Here is a 23,571-nt window from a genome sequence, read left to right as displayed (position 1 = left end):
CCACACCGGACACCGTCGCTCTCGATGATCGTCCACCGGCGAATGAACTTTCACCTTAAGGACCGCGTTATGCTTGCAACATGGCACGTGCTCGATCCGCTTTCGAGAGGGACGACGTCTGAGAATTGAGATTCTTTCGCACAAAGCGCCGTGAGAAAGGAGACAGGCACGATAACGAGGACGGTATTCATTAATGAATTCCTTTTGATGAAAGTTCCAGCAGGGGATCTAATAAGTACACTCATTATAATTTTCAATAAGTGGATACAAAACGTGCTTACGCGATCTACGTGTTCCACGTGCGGTCGGTGTATTGCTTAAGTACCGCTTGCATATTTTAAGTAATTATACTGTTGTTACCCTCGACGTTATTTGGAATTAATTAATCTGGACTTATGGCAACGTTCATACAACAAAGGCTAAGCCATTCTTTTAATGACGAGCTATTATACGGGCGGGAATACGTAAGCCATGTTAATTGTTGAACGGGAACAAACACGTGAGCGTACTCGAGCGAGGCTGATAAATGATAACACCTACATTTAACGCCTACATTAATATGCGATGTGGTCAGGCTAAATTGTATCGCGTACAAATTGCAATCCCGATATAATATAATGATCATATTTTTTGAGAGAAAATGAAGGATACAAATTTGAAAATTTTAGAACTTTATTTCTAAAAATTTTCAAATTAGTTTGTGATTGTCAGAAGTCTGCGCACAAATTTCTAAAATTTTCTTGTGCAGGGTACTTCCTCCGAAATAACTCTCAAGTCATCATAACATCCGTGACGTCAAAATAGCTGCAAATTTGATTATTAAAAGTCACTTTTCAATCAATCACGACTATTTTGACGTTATAATATGACCTTTGTTGTTCTTGGGCTAATATTGTTTCTTGCATAAAATTAAATTCGTCGATAGTTTCCGTAAAAATTCGTTCATTAGTACATTAAAATATTAATTAAACATTGGAATATTAATTAGGCAGGAATTTTCTGTAATATTATTAAAATAAGGGACAAAATTGAATTTTGAAAAAATAAACAAATCTAAAGGATAGCTACTTAAAAAGGACTGCGTATATAATTCGTCGTTTATTCAATAAACAAATAGATAATTATATAAAGTAACATATTAATAAGCAACGCGTTATGTAAAAATACTGAATATGTAAAAAGCTGGCCAAATTTTTTTCAATTTCGCTTCTGCAATCCTTTAAATAACGTCGTTTCGGCGTGGTAAAAGGACTCTCGTAAATTTTGCCGTGTACAGAGATTACTCGTGTAAGGCGAATGTAGGTCTGTCTGTCCATCGCCTGCATAATAGGCGCACTCATAAAATTCCAGCGAACGGCTTCCTCTTTTCTCTCTCTATCTGCCGAGTTAGCTGCATATTTTAATATTAATGAAGCAAGCTGACGATTCGATCGCGTGGAACCTCTTCTTCAAAAGCCCTTTTACTAACCACAGAATTATAGCGTCGACTCTCAGTATTGATCCGATTCTTATTCTTATTAATGTAAATCAATCTTTCAACATTTACGAAGAAAGCCATTTTGGTGTTACGATCGTATGACATTTGAACAGTCGCGTGTTCTTCGAAATTAGACGAATTTATTCCGAGGGTTTTCAGGAAACTTAAAAATACAGGGATTATCCCGAGAAGAGCAAACAGTTTCCTCTTTCGGGAAAAACAAAATGTTTTTCGTGAAAAGGGATTTTTAAAAAATGGAAAAGAAACTTACTTCAGAAACTTACTATTTTCTCGCATTCCCGATCATCATTGTTCGGTAAAAGGGGCATTGTTTTATGGGCAATCTCGAAAAGTACTTAATAAAATTAACAGACGTCGTCGGATAAACGACAGCGTGCAGATTATCCGCTCGCAAAAACATCTCGTTTGAATCTTCCGGCTCGAGAGACACGAGAAAATGTGCGACGACGCGGAAGCGGAAGAGGTGAATTTATGTTCTCATTGGCGGCAACTTAGGTCCCATTACGCTTAAGAGTTCATCATTTGCGTCAATTATCATCTTCGTCTGTTCCTCTCTTTCTTTAACGGAGACGCGGTCATGAAGAATTCAACGCCCGATTCCGTACGAGAATAAACGGCTCGATTCCGTAAATCTGGGCCACCGCGAGTCGTGATTCAATTCATTATGCGATGCCGTTGACGACACAGTAAAGGCGGCGACAGTCGTTATTGAGTCTCGACGATTCGATTACATGCATGTCGAAAAGATGATTTCCCTTATAGGAAAGTTAAGAAATATTGGCTCGAAAAAACAAAAAAATCTTTAAGATAATCAGAACGAAATAGTAGGTTTATTTTTTATTGCTGCACTACATTGAAAAAAATAATGTATCAGCATATCATTTTAATTACACTACAATAATTTTGTTAATTCACACAATAATAATTTCATTATTCATGAAACAAATAAAATTTTATTAAAACAAAAACATGACGTATTTGTTTTATTAATAGCGTTATTGATTAGTCCAGTTATAAAAAGCAGTTTTAATGAATAGAAGAAATATAAAAGCTAGGAATATGGTTATAGCACAAAATGCATAAGCAAAGCATAGCATAACATAGTATAGCATAATCTGGATCCACCATAAAATCCACCACATTGATTTACGTAATTCGATGGTTCAGATGGTCTCATACTAGTTACGCTATGCTTATATATTTTATGTATTATATTATTTTTATATATAATAATAAAAGATACGACACATAAAAAACTATATTCAAGAATTGGAAAAAGATGAGGAATGAAGCAATAAGACTTAAACAGTGAACAAACTAACATTTTGGATTTACATGATGTCCAGCAAAATTTGGCTAGTCAATTCAAGGATAATTCCAGGACATTCTAGATAAAAATTCTGATTTTCCTAGGATTTATCCCATCGATTAATTGTCATTATTTAATTGATTTTCATTGATTTGCACTTATTATATGCTTTATATTTAAGTTAGGATTCTATACCATAGTAATGAATTAAAACGCTAACAAATTTGAAACAATATTATTTATTGCTTCATAAATAATATCAAATGAACATTCCGTCAACACAAACAATTTGTCTACTACCTATGTTCTATTTTAGATGTTCATTAAATTCAAGTTTCTCATTTTCTTTTGGTAACTTATTGCATCTTTAAAGGAGGACTTATACTCAAATCACAATTTTTCTTCTTATTTTTTTTCTTTTTTCATGCCCTGATTTTTTTTAGAAAGAGTAATAAATTCCAAGCAAGCCCTAAAATTTTAGAGGTTTTCCACATTGATAGAAAAGATTGGCTAAATGGAATAGCATTTTTAATTGATTGTAGCAGCCAATGTTTGATTGCATTAGCCAATCAAAATCCTATACTGACATTGCGGATAGACTAACGCAATCAAAAATTGACTGTTGCAACCAAAAATTGGCTGCTACAGTCAATTAAAAATGCTATGCCATATTTTACCATCCAATCTAATTTGCTGCAGCAGCCAATCTTTTCTTTCAGTGTAGGAATTTTCCGGAATATATAAAATTCCAATATAATTCCAGGATCCAAGAATATTCAAGAATCGCTGGACACCATGATTTATTGCTTATTGCGTCTCTGCCAGTGATTGGTCGATTCATTTACTGTCTTAGAGGCTGTGCGCAATCAAAGGAATAAGAAACAGGAAATAAAGAAATAAGAATTTCCATTTATCAGAAACTGTGTATTCTATGCATGGTTTCTGATAGACTGAAATTCTTATTCTTTGTTCCCTATTTTATTCTACGTAGCTCTTCACTGCTTTACATTTTTTTGTATGCCATAACCACCTTTAGATTATAACACATAAAATACATAAGCATAAAGTACATGGATTAGCGAACGCAACAGTTGAGCGCTTGTTGTTACTGATGTATAATATTCTTTTAGAGCATCCAATCAGAATTTTAGATCCAAAGGAATACATTAATAACAGCGAGCGCTCACTCAACTGTTGAGTCTACTGAACGCAAAATGCGCAAGTATAGCACAACTAGCATAAAACAATGGACCAATGAAAATGTTATGTAAATCAATATAGAAACTTTATGCTAGATGTTTATTGAGCCAGATAATTTTATTTACCTATGCTATGCATTTTGTGTGCTATGCTCCACAAATTAAAAAAAAAGAAAGAAGAAACAAATATAGAGATAATCGAATAATCACGACTGATAAAAGAAGCTGATAAAACGATTCGTCATTTAAAGCTTAGTAATGAAAAATAAACACAACGCGGAGCATGTTAAATTCTTTAATTAGCGAAAAGACGAGAAATTCCATCCGAATTTCAGACGAGTTCGCTTTTACGAAACTCGGAATTGGGTTAGCCGCGCGGAATGCATTCGGGGCTGAAAGTAGTTCTTCGCGAATTGTTGTCGGACAATGCACTGTGACAATACCGCTTCGGCGAACGATATAATGCTGATTGCGCAACACAGCTCGCAATAACGCACTCGTTCGCTCGCTCGCTTGCTCGTTCGCCTTTAAGACAATCATTAACGTGTCGCACGCCATACACGTGTCCTCGACCTGAACATAAGGGTACGGACTCCTTAATTAACGCGTCCTTTCAAAAATGGTGGCGCACCAAGCGAACTTCTATTATATCGATTTTGCCGCCTACGTGCCACCAGTGCAATTTCGTTCAATCTCTATTTTTATCCGTGGAATTATTTTATCGCGGCATTGTTTTCGGTTATAACGAATTACCGGGCAATTTTTATAAATGTATATATAGTTGAATTATCTCTTAATTGCGACGTATTAACTTTTAATTGCGTTGCTTCGTAATTGGCTACCCGGAGAAAGAATTACCGTACAAAAAGCGCTTGTAAATAATAGACATCATTTGGAAAACGTACATTCCAGAGTTTTCTCTCCACTTGTAATGTTTTTTAAATTAAAAATTTACGATTGGCCTAAATAAAAATTGTGAGGAATTACATTAATGTAAAGAAATATCTATTTAACAAGTAGAAAAAATATTTTCGTTAATATAATTCAGTTTTTTTAAATTTCGAATAATATATAAATTGTTAGTACCAATGTAATTAAATTAATACTTCGTACGTGCGCGAAACGAAAACTCGCAGCACAAAATATAAAATATACATCGGCGTAAAATATAAATGATGTTGATGAGAAAATATCATTTTACCGCGGAGAACAAAGTCGGATTGTATTGCAATAGAGAGGAAAAATTTATAACTTCTCCAGATATCTAGCAGGCTTTTGAATGACATGATTGTTCGAACTCAAATAAAGTGCATGTATCTCTCTTTCTCTCTCTCTCTCTCTCTCTCTCCCTTTCTTTCTTTCTTTTGCCATGGATTGCTAGCTTATCGCCGGAGAATATCACTGTTCCTTCGTTAATGTTAAAAATGTGTCAGAACGATTAGACTATGTAAAGAGCTCGTCGACCCTCCTCTTCAGGGTCGAGACGCTTGAACGATATTTTTATCATCATGCGTGCTCTCATGCCTCATTATATTTCCTCTTTTCCCGATTATTCTTATTTTCCCTGCTTATTTTGTTTACAACGAGTCATTTTCGTAACTGATAATTCTCACGCGTTTGAAAGTAGTACACTTGTTTACATTGTATGTATTTTAACATTTTTAACATCAAGAAAAACTATCATTTATTGCATCTTTCTAATCTTTAATCAATGTCTATTATATACATATACAGGTTAATTGAAACTGTATATTTTTTTGTTTAAATCTTAGATTACAAAGAATAAATTTCGAGATTTCTGTTGAATGCTTCAAGACAATATATATAGACTTGTAATTTGGTCTATAAAACATAAGCATTGGACATTTTTATAATCTTCGCGATAAATGACGACGTGAACAAACGCAATAAAAACGAAGAAATACTCTTTTTCGCGATTAAATACGAAGCGCACACGCAGGTTCTGCTTTGTATGACTCACGAATTACAGCTTTTCGATTGAGGGTGAGATCCCCAAACTTGAACTACCCCTCGGCCAGAAAAGTATCGCAAGGGAGGTTTGCCTCCTTCGCCACACACATATATTGCTTGACAGTGATTCTCAAAGTGAAATTATCTCGTCATCTTCAATTGTTCATAATTAATGTTGCTATAGTATTTTAGGAAATTATCATTCGTAAGATTTAGAGTGTTTCTAACTTCGGTTTATTACAAAAATAACAAGTTTTCTAGAGTTTATTACTTTATTCGAGAATGTCGCAGTGATAGAAAATTGTACTCAATTATAACAGTTTGGTATAAATTTTCATAAAATTTCTTGAAATCCATCAGTATATTTCCTTGAAAATTCCCGTCAGTTTTCTTGAGAAATTTTACAAAAGTTGATACTGAGAGAGTTTTTAGAGAATAGACATATAAACTTGAATAAGTATCTACTTCACAAGCTTTGTTTTCAAGAATAAAACTACATTGTGTGTACTCTCAATGAATATTTATCTTAAATTTTCGAGAACAACTTTCTCGAGACATTCCGACTCTTCTAACAGAAACAATTTGGTTCGTGCTTTTAGATTTCTACCCAGTAAAAATGTATTTCATCTTTCAAAGAATCTGCCGACATCGACTGAGACGAGATGCAAAAAAAGCCTACCGTAACATATATATTTCAATAAACTTAATATATAATTTCGTAATTTTGAATTAAAGATTAAGCTTGAGTGGTAAAACTTGCGTCTTTTTCTCATAATTAATTCACATATCATCATTTATATTTAAGTATGCTTTAACTTCAAAATATTCTTTGATGTGCATAATATATTTTTTAAAAATATGCTTCTTATGGCAAATATTATACATGCCAGCTCACAATGTGCTAGAATAAAGTATAGATGTATGCAAATACCAGACTAGTACATGTCACGATTAATCAATAATTTCTAAATCTGATTTTGGGACTCATGTTTCAATTTTATGTATAATAAAGATCAGTTTCTTAAATTATAAAAGGTGGAAATCGTGAAGATATTGGGATGAACAAAACCTGCCTTTAAAACCGATATTCATAGTCAGTTATTACATTCAAGACTATCTTAAGTACAATCTTGAGATGTCATAAACCAATCAGAGAGCCGTATTAGCATCTTAAAACATTACTTAAGACGGTCTTGTAATAAAAATAGATTAAACAGATTATATGTAGACGGTACTCATAATCCGTTCTTATTTTAAGACTATCTTAAGTAATGTTTTAAGATGCAAATACAGCTCTTTGATTGGTTCACGACATCTTAAGACTGTACTTAAAACGATCTTGTTTATATAAGAACCGACAACACGAAGGGAATTTTTTCTTAGAGTTTATTCCGAAAATGTGATAATAATGTTAACAACATTATATTGTATTTCAGAGAATTTTATGTAAATTTCTCTCATTCATTAATAAAATTACAATAAAATATAAAATAAGTTTGATTAATTTTACTGAAGTGGTAAAAATCTTTAAAATATCACAACTATCATATTTTCAGGGTAAATTTTAAGAAACAATTCTCTCCGTGTATGAATATATCAGCCTAAGCTTCAAGTATAAAGTTCAAAAACACGTTAAATGCGCTATATTATTTCATAAGACGATATATTCGTCCAGCGCAATAATACATAAATATTCGCAATATATCGAGGGATAAAAAAAGAGCAATAGAAGAGGAGCTTTGCAAGTCGAAAAATGTATAACGCCGCGAAGTAGCCATTAGCTCGAGATCCATGTCGCAACGATCATCCCGTTGTCTCGCTTACCGAGATGGGCTCGCCGTTCGCCTTTTCTCCATCCAGTATCCTCTGCCTCAGGGCGAGTCTGTCCAAGCTGGCGAGCCTGTAGCTACCACCGGTCTCGCGTTCCCTAGTGAGTCGTTCAGCCGTACCACCGCCGTTATTCGAGCCGGCATTAAAGCTCGACGTGTACTTGGGCAGGGTCGGCGGCGGCACCTGCCGCACCTTCTCCCGGCTCAGCATCGTGCTGCTGCTGTAGAGGAAGGACGAGTTGCTGTTGTTGGGTAGGCCGACTCGGCCGCCGGACGACGGTGAGACGCCCGACGACGCCGTGGACGATGAAGATGACGATGATGACAGAGGCTTGATGCCGTTGCTCTGGGCGCCGCCCGCGGTACCGTTCTGGTTCTCCGTCGTCGACATGTTTTCACCACGCGGAGCGGCCTTCTCTTTCTCTCGCTCGTTCCTCCCGCAGGAGATCGCCGCGGGAACTCGACAGGGGATTTAACCCTTAAACCGAAAACCGAGAGATGCTTAACGAGTTCGCTCGTGTGACTCTCATTTGACTATGTACTCGACACGACAGTATCACGTATCCGTATTGCATAAGTATACGTGTATAAAAAAAAAGGTTCATGTAATGACTCTCGTGCGAACGCGTTAAATAAAAACGTGTCTCTGAGACATCAAGGCGTTCTGGTTGCGAAATATTTGATTTTCATTACTTTCTTTAATTTTTTCATAATAATTTATTCGTAATAATATTCATTTATTTGGTCTTTTTAGTAAGTAAAAACGGTACTTTCAATGTTAATTGATTTATAGTCTAATACATGTATAAAAGATAATGTACATATATATTACTGCATAATAGAAATTTGTTAATATCATTGCGTCTCAGAAACCGTTTTGATTAAAAATTTTTAAGTATAAGAGCTGCGACAATTGCAATTACCGTACGCAGTTTTATGAAAGAGAGTCCAAAGCTGGGTATCGATCGAATAACTTTTTCTTCAGAACGGAAAAGTGAAATTTTTTTATGTATGTACACATACAAAAAATTTTCACTTTCACGCCCTAGGGAAAAGGTTACATGATTGACTTCTTATAAGAAATTGTAGATGCAGTGAAGATTCGAGTGATGCAAGGCGTATGAATGCATGTAACTGTAAATCGACCGTGTGTTTCGGAGCGACCGATCGAAAGACTGAATGACCCCGTAAAACTATTTGGAACTCACTTCAGCAGAAACCATCTGCTCATTGAGCGAGCTTCTCTCACGCGATGATGAATTTATCCCTGCCTATCCAATAATGAAAGGAACGATCTACTGTTCTAATTAAACAGATACCTGTTTTTCTTATTTTTGAACTTATTTAAGCGTACATAAAAAAAAAAAAATTAATAAATTTTAGTAAATATTATTTGAAATTCTAAGTAAATACTTAATAAATGTAAAACATATATTTATTTGATACAAAAATTTAATCATTAATTTAACTTCATTTTTTTCTTGGGTAAATATTTATTATTCAAAGAGATATGTATTGAGATGTAGTAATTTTTTTTTCCGTCCAGATATAACAATAAATGCAAACATTAAGATAAGTATATTATTGTGTTGTCAAAAAATAAATATAAATATATCTTCTTTTTCTTATCAAGTTTTTAAACAGACAAAAGATCTTATAATAAACAAATAAATACTAGCTACGTTTCTCAACATTTTCTGTGATATTTTTGTGTATCGATGATTTCAATATGAACGATTGTGATCGATAATTTATGCTTGCAAAGTCGCCGCGGAGGGAAAAAGGGAGAAGCCTCTTGATCGTGGCGCCGGCAAAACACGTCGAAAACCGATACGCAATGAAACGGTTTTGTTTATCGTTGAAAGAGTGGTACTCCACGAGACGAGAGCCATCCGGCTCGTTTTACGCGCCACGAGGATAACCGGACGACTACGATGAAAGACGGTGTTCTCGCTTCGGCTTCTTGGGTATCTCACGAACGAATGGACCAGCAGCATTTCCCGGGATCGATCGATAAACAGGGAAAACGTGAATTTAAATGTGAGGACTGTAGAATCAATACTTGTACCTTCTACGATCCTTCTTTCGATATTCAAATAGAAGTGCAACGTTATTCTGCGTCTAAATGTTTCACACTGAATGATAATCTGTATTGACATTTCAGAAAATTCGATGTTTAATGCAAATTAAGAGAGCTCCATAATTATGTTACTGTCAACTACATTTATTAATGGTGAACTAAATATCTTGAAGTCTCTATAATATCTCCATTTATGTGTGAATTTGTTTCTCAATTCAATGAAAAAATGTCGATAAAAAGCTAATAAAAGAATAATTAAGAATCTCATAAAAACTAATTGGATACAACGAGGTAATATATAGATTTGTACACTGAGAGAAGTGTTCTAATTACGAGTAAACTAACAAAAAGCCCAACAGTAATGGCATTTTAGTAAAAATTTGATTATTATTATATAAAAATTCTCCGTTTGATCTCCTCAAAATATCATTTTGTTGGTTTAATCGAAACATTTTTTTTCAATATACAACTCTCTGTGTTATTCTATTGCCTAATTAACTTTTCATTAGAATTTTAATTATTCTATGATAATCAGAACTTTTGTTTGGCCTCAAAATGTTATTCTTGTTAGACATTTTTGTTGGTCTATAATCAGAACATTTTTCTCAGTATAGGAAATTACATTTGTTGCAATTGAAAACATATTTTTCTGCATTTTTCTATTTCTAATGGTTACATTCAATCAATCTGTATTTTATATCGCTCTTCTAACTCGATATCGGAAGAGATTGAAGAATGTCAGTTTCGTTCGTAGACATCTGATATACTACGTTACGAGTTGTTTACGCATGATCACCCAACGTTGACTCACCGGCAGTCGTCTGTGTTTCGACTCATGTATGACTTCGATATCAGGAATGCATTGCAGTAAAAGTAATCGCGTTTAAACCGAATCCTACGAAAAAGCTTGCTCTACCGCTTCCGTCTAACTTCGCCGAAGGAAGTGAAAAGAGCGTTCTGTGAATGCGAGACGAAAATTGCGAAGAGGCTGCTCCTAATATTCACTTCTAACAATGTAGATTAACTTCAATCTCAGTTTAATTTACTTTTAGTTCTAAGAAATAAAAGAAGATAAATTAATCCAAGATTAAAGTTAATCTATGTTGGCAGAAATGAGCTGAATGTCCGTTTCAATATAGACTAATTTTTAACTCGGCTCCAACTTACTCTTTATCTTCTTTTAAGTCTTGCAACTAGAGAAAGATGAAAAGTTAATTAAATCAAGATTAAAATTTTAATTACAAGTGTACATTAATTTAACCATCAAAACCTAGTATTAGATCTGTTCTATCCAGTCTAACATCTTTTCATCTCTTCCCTTTTTTTTCTCTGTGAAGAGAAAAAGAGAAAAGATGAGGTGCAAGAAGTCCAGCTGAAAAAAACAAATCTATTATTTCATACGGATTTGCGTGCGTTAATGAAACAGAATTCAAGTCTCTTTCTTCGTCCTGCAAGCAGAATTACTCAGGGAGGGACTTCAAAAACCGGTACTGTTTCGTCGAATGCAATTATCGACGCGTGTAAATACGGAGGAAAAAGCACCCCGAGGTGATCGTCGCGTTTCCATTGTCGCGGATAAACATAGAGGTCACTTTCAGTGCGCCGAAAAATTATACCGGTTTCACCGTCCTCGTGTGGAAGGTAGAATGAGGTAGAAGGAGACAGTATTGCATTAACCGGAGTCACCGGGTTCGCGTGTCCGCTTGAGAGAGCGTTTCTCGCCCCCAAGGGAATAACGTGGAGCTTCCCGACGATCATACGTCGTCATTCAAACTGATTACCTCAAGAGTAGACCTTAAGTCGACGTACATCATGCCAGAATATCTTAGCCACGATTTCACTCATATTTGACTATTAACCAAGGTTTAACTTATTCCTCATCTCTCTCCAATGCTAGAATTAAAAAGAAATAAGAAATAAGTTGAACTTCGATTATGAATTAACTGTGAGTTGTGAAACTGAGGCTCAGTTCAACAACTCACATTAACTCTTAACAGAGGTTCAACTTGTTTCTCATCTTTTTCCAATTCTATAATTGGAAAGAGACAATGAATAAGTTGAAGTCCTCGGTTAAGAGTTAAACGTCAGGAACTGGGCCTGAGCCTTATTTAGCGAGAACACCGTCGAGCACATGCACTCGTTCGCCCCGAGATCGAGATACCGCGACACGCTCGCTGCGTAGGTGGTGCGCGCGCGGGATACGAGGGTTGTTCTCTGGGGGAGAGAGAGAGAGATAGAGAGACAGAGACAAGGAACAGAGCGGATCGGAGAATGAACGAGAGTACGCGCGCGCAAGACAGAGTGAGAAGGAAAAGGGAGACGCGTCGCACTGCGTGGGCCCCTCGAGGCCCGAGAAGCCGGCGTTGTCGATGATTCACGCCGTTGGCGAACCGGCCGAATGCAGCGGCGTTTTCACTCTCATTTCACGTGCGGGTTCGTCGCGCGGGAATGAGAGAAGAGAAAGAGCGAGAGAGAGAGAAAGAAAAGAGCGCCGAGTAAACGCAGGTATACCTATCCACCGCGCACGAAGCGAGACGCCACAGTTCCACACTACCGCGTTCTCGAGATGAACCACGACAGACGCGCGAAACTATCGCCGCGCCCGACTCGGATGAACTGCGTCGACCACGCCTGACGCAGCTGCCGCGGGCGCGAGGGGGAGAGCGAGAAAGAAAGAGCGAGAAGGAGAGAAACTTCATACGCCAATCGCAGCTATCGGTCGCGACGACGCGAGCGCCGCCGAACGATCGCGTGGACCAATCAGAGCGTCCGCCGAGACGGCGCGAGAACGAACCCGAGTGATATCGAGCGTCGATACTGCAGCGCCGCATCGGCTTGCCATGCCGCTACCTTCAATCCTTTACAAGGGCTTTGAACGGTGAAGCACTTTTGATTTCATTCGTCGCGACTTTTATGTAAAGACTTTTGTACAGTCGACCTCGCACCTTGTTAGTCTTTATTTTATTCGTTGTATCAATAAGTCTCCTATTTTTTTATATTTAATTTATTAATTTCAATTACATGATTACAGATTTTATTGTGATTCTCGACTCCTTTTGGGTTCACAAGCCACTTGGCCTTGCAATTAGCCTGCATGAGCGATAAAGTCTATATTTGTGTTGACTTATATTGTCACTAAATGGGTGCCTTCCATTTAATGACATAAATCAACTAAATATCGTTCTATCTCTCTTTGCATTTTATAAGTAATAAAGACAGAACACGATATTTGTCGACTTATGTCACTAAATGAAAGGCACCCATTATTTTTCTATTTGCAGCTTGAAAAATAATACAATTATATTTTTGGTTCACCGAAAATGGCTCGGAAAAAAAAATGAAACATTTAACTTTTGTACTTATTAAAAAAAGTACATTAAATAATTAATTTGCACTCTAATTATCGCGAATTTTGACTCTCATTCGACCTACATTTCCCTTTTTTTTTTTAATTTAGACAGTCTATTGTGTATATTATTATTTTATGTAAACGCTATTTCGGAGACGATAAACTTATTCTGTTTAGTTGCACTTCTTGCACCGTTCATCTTGTCTCTTTTTTTTTCTTCAATACGGAGAGAAAAAGAGAAAAGATGAACGGTGTAAAAAGACTGAAGATAGTGTAAGAAGTTCAGCTGAAAAGAACAGGCCTTATATTCTTTCCTACGATTGATCAGAGGATTAATAAAACATGTCTCTACATTCTGTAAAAAGTTTAGGAAATAAAAACTTAAAATTCTTCGATTACATTAACAATACTGGGCACCTATTGATTCTGTTTAAATATATACTTATCGTTTTCAGAGAACTGAATATTAATCATATTTTAAATTTAAATATATGAACCAAATATTATTTTCAATAAATAAATATTATTATTTTCCATAAATAAATTGTTCAATTTTCGAAATCGAATTATTATTAAATTTTTGCAAGATACTCGATATCATTTTATTGGAGATATTAATGCACATTGCGGGCAATTATTATTGAAAGACTGCAGGAAACGTATTTATTAATATTTAACAAGCTCGTAAATGCAATTAATTATTATACAATTAATTGCCTCCAATTAAGTATAACTAATAATTAATTGTTAATAGTAATATAGTTAATTAAATTTCGTTAATTATTAATAATTTAATTATTAATCACTCACATGAAAATACATGTAGAATAAATACAAATTTTAATTCAGTAGTTACGATTTTCATTCCATTTCCAAGAAATATAGAAAGTATCAATTTTATAAGTCTAGAGAAATACAACGATTAATGTAAAAACTATTAAGATGTAAGAAAATTATAATTGTCAGAAAAATCGACTTGGCGATTACTGTGACAAAATGGCAATTATTGTTTCGATTAAACGTAGCTTGCAAAATTACAAGAATATGGAGAATATAGAATGATGAAACCAATTTTATCGAATGACAGAAGATTCTCATATCATAGCATCGCGTCGACTAATCACGCACTCAAAACAATGGCTGTTTTGAACCTTAAGTGATTCGAGCACGCATACGCGCCGCTCTTGATGTCAACGTTCTCGCGATCGCGATTGTCTTCGTCTCTCGATGAGATGCTTGTTATTCGAGCGCGTCCACTAGGAAGTAAGCACGGCGGCAATCGTACTCGTTTTGCGGCCTTAATTGGACATTGAGTTAATAAGAGCACCGAACTGTCGAGACCGCGCGTGCCTGCGTACGTGAGTGCGTGCGTGCGTGCGTGCTTGCATGCATGCATGTACGAAAGAACGAAACAAGAGTAAAAAGAATATCTCGAACGGAATGCAGTTCGTGACAATGGCATCGTCGGTTCTCGACTCGCGAAGTCGGATGGAAACTCTGACTTCTTGAGGATTCCTTCGCCAATCTCCTCGAGTAATCTGACATTATCTCGTACATTAATCAAGTCATTACGCATAGAGATTGATAGTTTCTTATTGTAGATTGCAAATATTCATATATTATTGTTACGCATAAAATCATAATTTAATATTTTTACAAATGTCATTCAATCCTCTCTAAAAAATTTAAAAAATTAATCCATTTAAACAAATTTCTTAATTTTAGAATCCCTTTCTTTCTAAGAAACTGATTCATTTTTTTCTAAATTTCTTAACTTTGGAGGGATTCCAAATTTTTTCTAAGAAGTTCACCTACTCTCTTTTTCTAAATTTCTTAATGAACACTTGAGCACAATTTATTATCAATTATCTCTTATTTTGAGGAATCGCTCAGTCCATTTATACGACACTGCTCTAGCAAGCATTGAAATTCAACTCATTTAAGGGGATCCTAAAGTCGTTCTGTTTTACCATGATTACGTTTTAAGAAAAATCTCCAACGAATTGGCTTCATGGGTCGCAAAATTTTTTTTACAGAATTAAAGAACGCACAAAAAGATCCCGGAAAACACGATTTCACGAGAAAATTGGAAAAAAATTAAAAAATTCACTTTTTCTGGCACGTACAATTGTCACCTGAGGTTAATATTTGTTTGATATAAAAGTTTTACAGCTTGTAGATTGAAAATAAGTGTGAGTAGAGATTCCGATTACTTGAACAATCCTGAGTTTGCAAAATTGTGATCGAAGGCAGAAAGATTTTTCAAAATTAAAGTCATATTTTTTATATAACAATTACTTTTTTTCTCTTTTATAGATTCGACAATCCTTTTCCAGAATTAAAGTGTAGATTAATCATAATTTTTGTAAAGTGTAGACTAATCATAATTTTTGTATAACAATTACTTTTTTCCTCTTTTACAAATTCGAAAATCTTTTTCCAGGATTAAAGTATACACATTAATACGTGTTTGTGAGATGGAATTTATTCCGAAAATGATAAAAAAATTTCGAAATTGAAATCTTAAAAAAAATTGTTTGTCGACATAAACTCCACCTCACACGTTATATTAATGTGTATAGTTTAATCCTGGAAAAAGGTTTTCGAATTTGTAAAAGAGAAAAAAAATAATTGTTATACAAAAATTATGATTAGTCGGTAATACAGATAGTCGGTTTTAGGATCCTCTTAAGCCAGAATCGAATTGTAAACTAAGATTGAGATTGAAGTGGAATTTAATTAATCAGAAGAAAGAAAACCAAGTTTAATGAATTTATTACATTGCTCAAATTTCGATCTAATCTCAATCCTAATCTGTAATCTGCTACAAGCTTATTTATATATGACTCGCAGTCATATTTGGTAGAAAGAGTATTATCGTTATATGCGAATGAGATGTATTACAGCTACCTGTTGAGACTCTTGATTCTTCTGGGAATTATATCTGGCGAGAACAGCCGGATTCAAGCGACGTCTTGACGCCACCGTTGGCGTGTCTGTTGTCGACATCGCGTCGACGTTCATCCAATTGCTTAATGGTCAAATTGTAACTCGATATGCGGAAAATGTTTCACTTTCACAAACACGTTATTACGACATGAGTAATTCGGCGACTCACTGTATATACGAAACACGAGGAATTGCGATCAGGAATGAGCCCGAGAACGAGAACTTTGCACAACGAGCTCGGTTTTCTCACCATTCGATCGCTTTTAAACGTTAATGTGTCTGATAGCAAAATGGGATTGGCCGATAAAAGTCGAGACTGAAGGGGTTTTTATCTGTTCGTGACTTTAAATTGCCACTGTGGTTTGAAACCGGAACGACTTGTGTCGTTCTGCGGTTTGGCAATCAGTGAAATCAGAACAGCACGAAGCAAGAATAAGTTAAAAAACAATACTGCACCGTCCAAAATCATCGAAATCGTTTCGAGTTCACAAATGCACTTAATTACCACACAAATTATTAAATTTTATGATTAACAAAATGATTAATCAGAAGCGTAAGATTAACAAGGAAGTATAGAGAAATGTTTCCCATTCCAATTTTAATAAGTTTTTATTATGATGTATTTTTTTATATACACTTTTAGAGGATAAATATCCAATTGTTAGTTTTTTTTAAAGCAAATATTGTCGAAACTTACAAAATGAAAAAAAAATTTTTAATAAAAGTTAAATAAATTCAAGAGAACTGTATAATATCAAAAAATTTTTAATATCAATAAATTTTTAATAAAGAGTTGTTAATAAAAAATTTTTTAAAACAAATATTTAAAAAATGATTTTGTTTCAATATTGTATCAAGAGAGAGTACTCAGAAAACCATTTAATTTTTATAAAAATTTTTTCCATCCTTTATAGTTTCAATGATATTTGAAAAAATTCGAAAAAAAATTTTCTTCAAAAAAGGTGTTTTATCTCCCTAAAAGTGGGATACGTAAAAAAATATTGTTCCTTATTTTGATTTGAATTTAGACAACATACTAAAAGTTCAAAATCGGAGAAGGATCACCTTGTGCTTCTATGTAAGTTGAATATACAATAATTTACGCCAGTATAGTATCCAATTCCAAGAATCGTAGAAGGACACTGATGTCATAATACAAGTTTAGAGATAATAATAGTACCGTAGAAAAACAAACGGAACTAAGTAGAGAAATAAAATCTACAATAAGTGTCTAGCAAATTGTAATTGTGGGCGTTGCTTTCCAAGTTTCCATGCAGATTAAACGTTTTAAAAGCAAAAATAAGATGTAATCGAAATTTTAGGAGAGACTAAAGTAGACAAAAATCACACATTATTTTCACATATGCAACTTTCAAAATTCTCCAAATAATTTAGATAATTAATTAATGTTCCTAATCTTAATATGATTAATTAAGCAATAATTTAATATAGGTATATATCAATCTTTCTCTACATGAAATGCTTTCAACACATTATCACAGATTAATATCCTAATTTCCTCGTGAAAATTAATGTAAAATCTCTTCCACGCGTCGACAAGTTCTTCGGCCGATCATCGTGCAAATGCTGAACTCAAGCGACGCAGTATTAATATTGCGGACACGAAGTCGACTTCAACGTTCCGACGATCGGAATGCGACTAACCTTATCAGAAAGAAAGACAGAGACTCACCGCTGCCGTAACGTCCGAAGTGACCGTGACGCCGATGACGTCCCAGTTGTCATCGTCATCGTCGGAGTCATGCGGTCGTCCAGCATCCGTACAGCACCGGAAACAAACCAGAAAAATGGATGGGACGTAGGATAAAAGAGGAAGCAGTATTGTAACACCGTGATAAGGACGATAAAGAGCAAACATGATAAGGAGCAAGGATCGTCCGGGATACGAAGGAGGAGGAGAAGAGAAACGTTACGTTAGAATTATCTATTTCTGTATTAAAATATATATTTTATATTCAACATTTTTTTTTATATAGCTGTTCGTCAAGTATGCATTAGGCATACATTTGACGTTTTCTTTATCATAATTGTTCGTCAGGTATATATTTAGATATGTATTTTATGACAATTTATTCCGATGAATGCTTTTGATCAATAAAACGTATCAATAAATTTTAGAAAATAACAACTATAATAGTTACAGTTATTATCACGATATTTTATCTTCGATAAATATATAGTATCCGTAACTGGTTGTCAATGCTTTAAGCAACGTAGCATTTATGTACCATCGAAACTGGATAATTACTGCAAATGCGCGGTAAATAGAATCTCTCGAGAGTTTAATTCAATAATAAAAGCAGAAACTAGTTTCTCTTTCAAAAATTATAATGTAATCGTTTGCTTTAGAAACAAGTTACATTCGAAAAATTCTTCTCCACGATATTTGAGATGTATTTACACATCGTGTTGAAATAATATAAGAATGTAAAAATTATCAAAGCCATATTAAATTTTTAAAAGGCACAAAAAGATACACGTACTCCCTAAAATCTTTGAAGTGGAATATAATTTTAAAGAATGACAAAAGTCGGTATTCATAATTGGATCTTATATTTAAGATTTATGACATTTTAAGTACAGACTTAAGATGTTATAAATCAATCAGAGGCCGATATTCCTAGGCGATTCTTATTTTAAGACCGTCTTAAGTAATGTCTTAAGTCGCTAATGCGGCCCTCTGATTGGTTCGTGACACCTTAAGACAGAACTTAAAACGATTTTAAATATATTCTCTAAATCTGAATCAGTGAATTAGTTACTAATTACTCACTGGCTTACTTGGCATTGTTAATCAATAAAATTTAACTAAAAAAGGAAAAATGTTTGAGCATTATAGTATAACTATAAAATAGATACTTATATGTTAATTTCAATTTTCCAATGCCATATTCATTGAATATATGCACTAAAACAAGGTTAGTAGATTAGATAATCACATAATAAAGATCAGCTAGGTTAGGGATCTTACTTTATTTCATTCACTGATTACCAGTGGCATACTTGGCATTGATATCAGTGATTATCCACTGATTCAGATTTAGAGAATAAGAATTGACTATGAATACCGGCCAGAGAGCCGTATTAGCCGTCTTAAGACGGTCTTGAAATAAGAACGGATTATGAATACTGGCCAAAGAGTGACAATTGAGCCAGTGTTGAAAAAGAGTGGCTCAATTGTCAATTGTCAAAAGTGAGATTTCAGAGTCTTTAGAGTTACATTCCACTCCAAAGATTTTAGAGAGTAGAAATGGAAATTTGCATCTTACGTGCGTCTTGCAGAGCAATCGTAGAAGCCTCCATCCTGATCGTCCGTTCTGATACCCCCACGTCGTTTATCGTTGAATTCTGTCGCGGCAAATCGCGTGAATGACTATGTACGCATCGAGGGGTGCCATCGACCGAAATAGATTTTCCAAAATGTACGAATCCCCGAGGTTGGAATTTAAATATCACGCGATATATATATATATATATATATATATATATATATATATATATATATATATGGCCGATTAGGTGTGTCGATACACCGGGAAATCTCGGGCGAATTTAAATGCCTGGACGATCGCGAGTAACGTCAACAGTCGACGAGAAACGTAAGTTAATCCTTAATGCACGGAAAGAACGATTTTGCTAAAGTATATAAAAATTTAGCTTATAGATACAGATCTAAAAATAAATTTGTTGGACCCTCAAAATAGTAAAAATTTCAAATACGTATAATGATCGATGCTGTAAAAGTTTAAGTTTTGGCATTCTAGCAATCAGTTTGAGCTCTACATAATTATTTTGATGATCCAACTAAATTTTTAGATATGTTAATAGAAACATCCTTTTCATGCATAATTTCACCTTTTCCACTACTGGATTTCCCTTTAAAAATATAAAAGTGAAGATAAAGTCTGTGCAAAACTGTTCTTGTTGTTCAAAGAGTACAGAGATTTTTGAGGCGTTATAATGAAAAAAGTCGCACAAAAATATAAAATTTTTATTACTTAAAATTCGATACAGATTTTAACCTTTGCATCGAGAAAAAGGGTTAAAAAGTGTGATTTGAGAAATGTAATCTCGAAAGAGCTATTGATCGTTCCAGATATACCTCCGTTATCGGAACTCGAACGGAGATGTATCTATACAATTCCATTTATATATATAGATTCGAGGATTTAAACGATTCGAGAAAACGAGAAAGCCGAGGAAATCTAAAAACATACAGATACAGAAAATCGACGACTCGATTAATTTATCTCAATTCGAACCGATTTTTTGACTCTCGCAGATTTTCGCGGATAATCGCGACATTCACAATCCCGATGTATCTTGCTAGTGATTAATGTGTGTTTTTCGTGAGCTCACGTGAGTGCAAGTTCAGTACAATAAAGTTAATATCCTTGGTGGAAGATACGATCGCGTGTTCGCGTGTCGGATACGCGAGTTGTACTAAAGGCAACGTCGACTCGGGCGATTCGCGATCGCTCAGAGCTTCTCTCGTATGCAACGAAGAAGCGTTCTCTTCTATCCTCGCCCACTTGCTCTGCCTTCCACCATTGCTCTCCTACTTTCCTCCTCTCGCATTCTTCCCCCTTAATCGATTAAGAGAATTGATTCTTTAACCCTGCAGAATTCCTCGCGGGTCTATTTTCGAGCGACTTCATCGATAAAACGCGCAGATCATAAATATTATCATTATCGCGTCTAAACTTTGTAGTTTTGTCAATACTTTTCATTTCTTGAGACATCTTATAAAAGCTTATTAAATTCGAAAAAGAAGAGATGCAGATTTCATCAAATTGTCACCTTATGGCAACTGTAACAATAAACGCCATATTTTACAAGCAAAAAAACTGTTTTGCTGAAGAATTAAAAAATTTTATTAGATTTAAAAAATAATTTTGCTGGACCATCAAAATAATTGTTAAAACTTTTTAAACGTTGATGACAATGTTTGAAAAAGCTTTAACATTTCAAGAACGATTGAAACGTTTTGCTTAGCTATTCTGATAGTCCAAATAAAATTATTATCAAATATAACACCAAAATGTAATGTGGATTTAAGACTCTTGGTGTTAATTTATGAAATTATTCGGAACGAATTCTGATCAGAGATCAATTGTTTAATTATTCTCTGAATTTCCATTGTATTATCTCTAAAGAAAATTTCGATTGGAATTCATTCCAGACTTCAATTGTAATTCCTAAGGAATAATTCTAATCGAAATCTATTCCGAACAATTCTATAATACGTGCCCTGAATATATTAGCTATGTAACTTTTATTTCTCTTCCTATCTCGACCGATTGCAGGAACAGACGTCCGTGAAAATAGCAACGCTTTATCTATGCAGGACCAACACAACGGGCAATCTTATCTTAATGGGAAACTAATCGGGTGACGTGTTGTGTATTGTGAATAATTTATTACTATTTAGAACACGAACAAGCGAGGTCAGACTATAAAATGAACAAAATTCGATTTCAGAATAATGATCGAGACCTATTTCCATTAATATTAGATAAACTTTAATCTCAATTCAACTGATTTATCTTATTTTAATTCTGAGCACTAGAAAAAGATAAAAAGTAGGTTAAATTGAGATCAAAGTTAGTCTATGTTGATGAAAACCATTAGATATCTAAAATAATCTAGTTCTTTTCAGAAAAAACATCGATATGGAAAGAACGTCGATATGGAAAGAACGTCGATATGGAAAGAACGTCAATGCTGGGATTTAAGATATATTTCTTATTCTTCATTGCAATGTTTATTCTCCATTATAATTCATCTAAATCTTCGGATCTTTAAAATATATATATTATCTGGAATATTTAAATTTTTATACTGTTTTTACCAATGTAGATTGACTTCAACTTTCTCAATTTAATGTATTCTTCATTTTTTTCAATTCTTATTATAAAAAAAATTAAGAACATTGAATTGAAATTAAAGTTAATCTATATTAGTGAAAACAAGTATTTAAAATAAAGCGACATTCTTCGATAAATAAGAATTTAAATAATAATAAAGGAATTTAATAAATAAAATGAAAATAACTAAATAAAAATAAATAAAATAAAAGTAAATAAATATCGAGACTCTGATTGGGATTCATATTTTATAATTTTCCTAATTTTTTCAAAACATTTCATTCTTAAGATCGTCAAGTAAGAACTGTTTCTGTTTCACATTACAATTAGATAATCGACAAGTTTGCAAAAATTATCTAACAGGTCTTTCTCTTTCATCATTTTCTCATAATAAGTTATATCCAGTCCATCAATGCGATACATGTATAACATTTTCATGCTAAATCATTGATGTTTATGATAGAAAACAACGGATAATATCACTTTTGCGGTAAGCAAGGTAATAACATTGAGAATAATAATTGGCAACGCGTCAACACGCGGGTGAACAAAGATGGCCTTCGAAAATAAGACACCTGTTAAAATCAATCATACATGTACATCGCAAGAAAAATATAAGCTCCAAAAGTACGCCAAATTTGTTTACATCCAACCTCGTTAAATTAAGTCAGTATATTAATAAACATTAACGACTAATAAAAAAAAACTCGATTTTCTCTCTCTCTCTCTCTCTTTCACTCTCACCTTCTATCTTCCTCTTTTAGCAATGAAACACAAGAGAGACAGGCAGACTGATGGCACAAGATTAGTGCTCCAAATTACCCAATTTTTCTCCTTAATTCGTCCTGTAATTACCGCCGCTACGCAGAAAGGAGGCGAAAGAAGAAAAACAGCGTTGACGAGATCTAATTAATCCAAGCTGTCGAGGGAAGGAGAGGAGAGGGAGTGACTATTAAATGATTAAATTGGTAGGTTAGGTCGGTTCGCGGCGTATCGACCGGTCGCGCCGTATTGACGACGAAATTTGGCGGCTGCCAAAATGGTCGGCGCCGTGTGTACTGTGTCTTCCGTCGTCTTTCTCTCACCTGTGGGAAGGCAAAAAATAAAGAGGAGAAAGAGAGAGAGAAAGAGAGAGAGAGAGAGAGAGAGAGAGAGACCGCGGCGTGCGACTTCTCATCGCTTCTCACTATTACATCTCACTTACCATTTCGCTGCATCGTCGTTCCGCCGGGGCGTCACAACGGCTCATCGAGCATAATCCTCCGTGCGTGGGTGACGCGGGTAAACGGCCACCAACGCGCTTCTTCGCATGCCACACTCGCGAGAGACGACGAGACGCGACGAGACGCGATGAGACGCGGCCACCGGGCGATCAGAGCGAACGCGAGAACGTCGACGCTCCGTAACGCGATACAACCGCACTTTTCAAATATTTCGCGTAGCCAGCCTCTCTCGCACGATTCGAGTGTCGCCGACGCATGCGCACGAACGATAACCGA

General features: G+C 34.8%; 1 protein-coding gene across 11 annotated transcripts in view; it reads right to left on the bottom strand.

The window, feature by feature from the left end:
- pnut (septin 7-like protein pnut) overlaps nucleotides 1–23,510 on the bottom strand; it is a 47,104-nt gene extending 23,594 nt beyond the window's left edge. For 3 of the 11 annotated variants that reach the window (XM_011066405.2, XM_011066406.2, XM_011066404.2), the window contains exon 1: nucleotides 7,802–8,284. In XM_011066405.2, the coding sequence (XP_011064707.2) occupies nucleotides 7,802–8,197 (396 nt within the window). In that variant the 5' untranslated portion in view covers nucleotides 8,198–8,284. Of the gene's footprint in view, nucleotides 1–7,801; nucleotides 8,285–11,667; nucleotides 15,465–16,145; nucleotides 17,849–23,276 lie in introns of those variants that run through there. The other 8 variants (XM_011066409.2, XM_087415744.1, XM_087415741.1 and 5 more) reach the window with 7 other exon arrangements.
- Nucleotides 23,511–23,571: the final 61 nt, after the last annotated feature.

This window comes from Acromyrmex echinatior, chromosome 18 (genome assembly GCF_024713525.1).
Source record: "Acromyrmex echinatior isolate Ae372 chromosome 18, ASM2471352v2, whole genome shotgun sequence".
NCBI classification, from domain to species: Eukaryota; Metazoa; Arthropoda; class Insecta; order Hymenoptera; family Formicidae; genus Acromyrmex; species Acromyrmex echinatior.
This window is presented reverse-complemented; position numbering and strand designations above follow the sequence as displayed.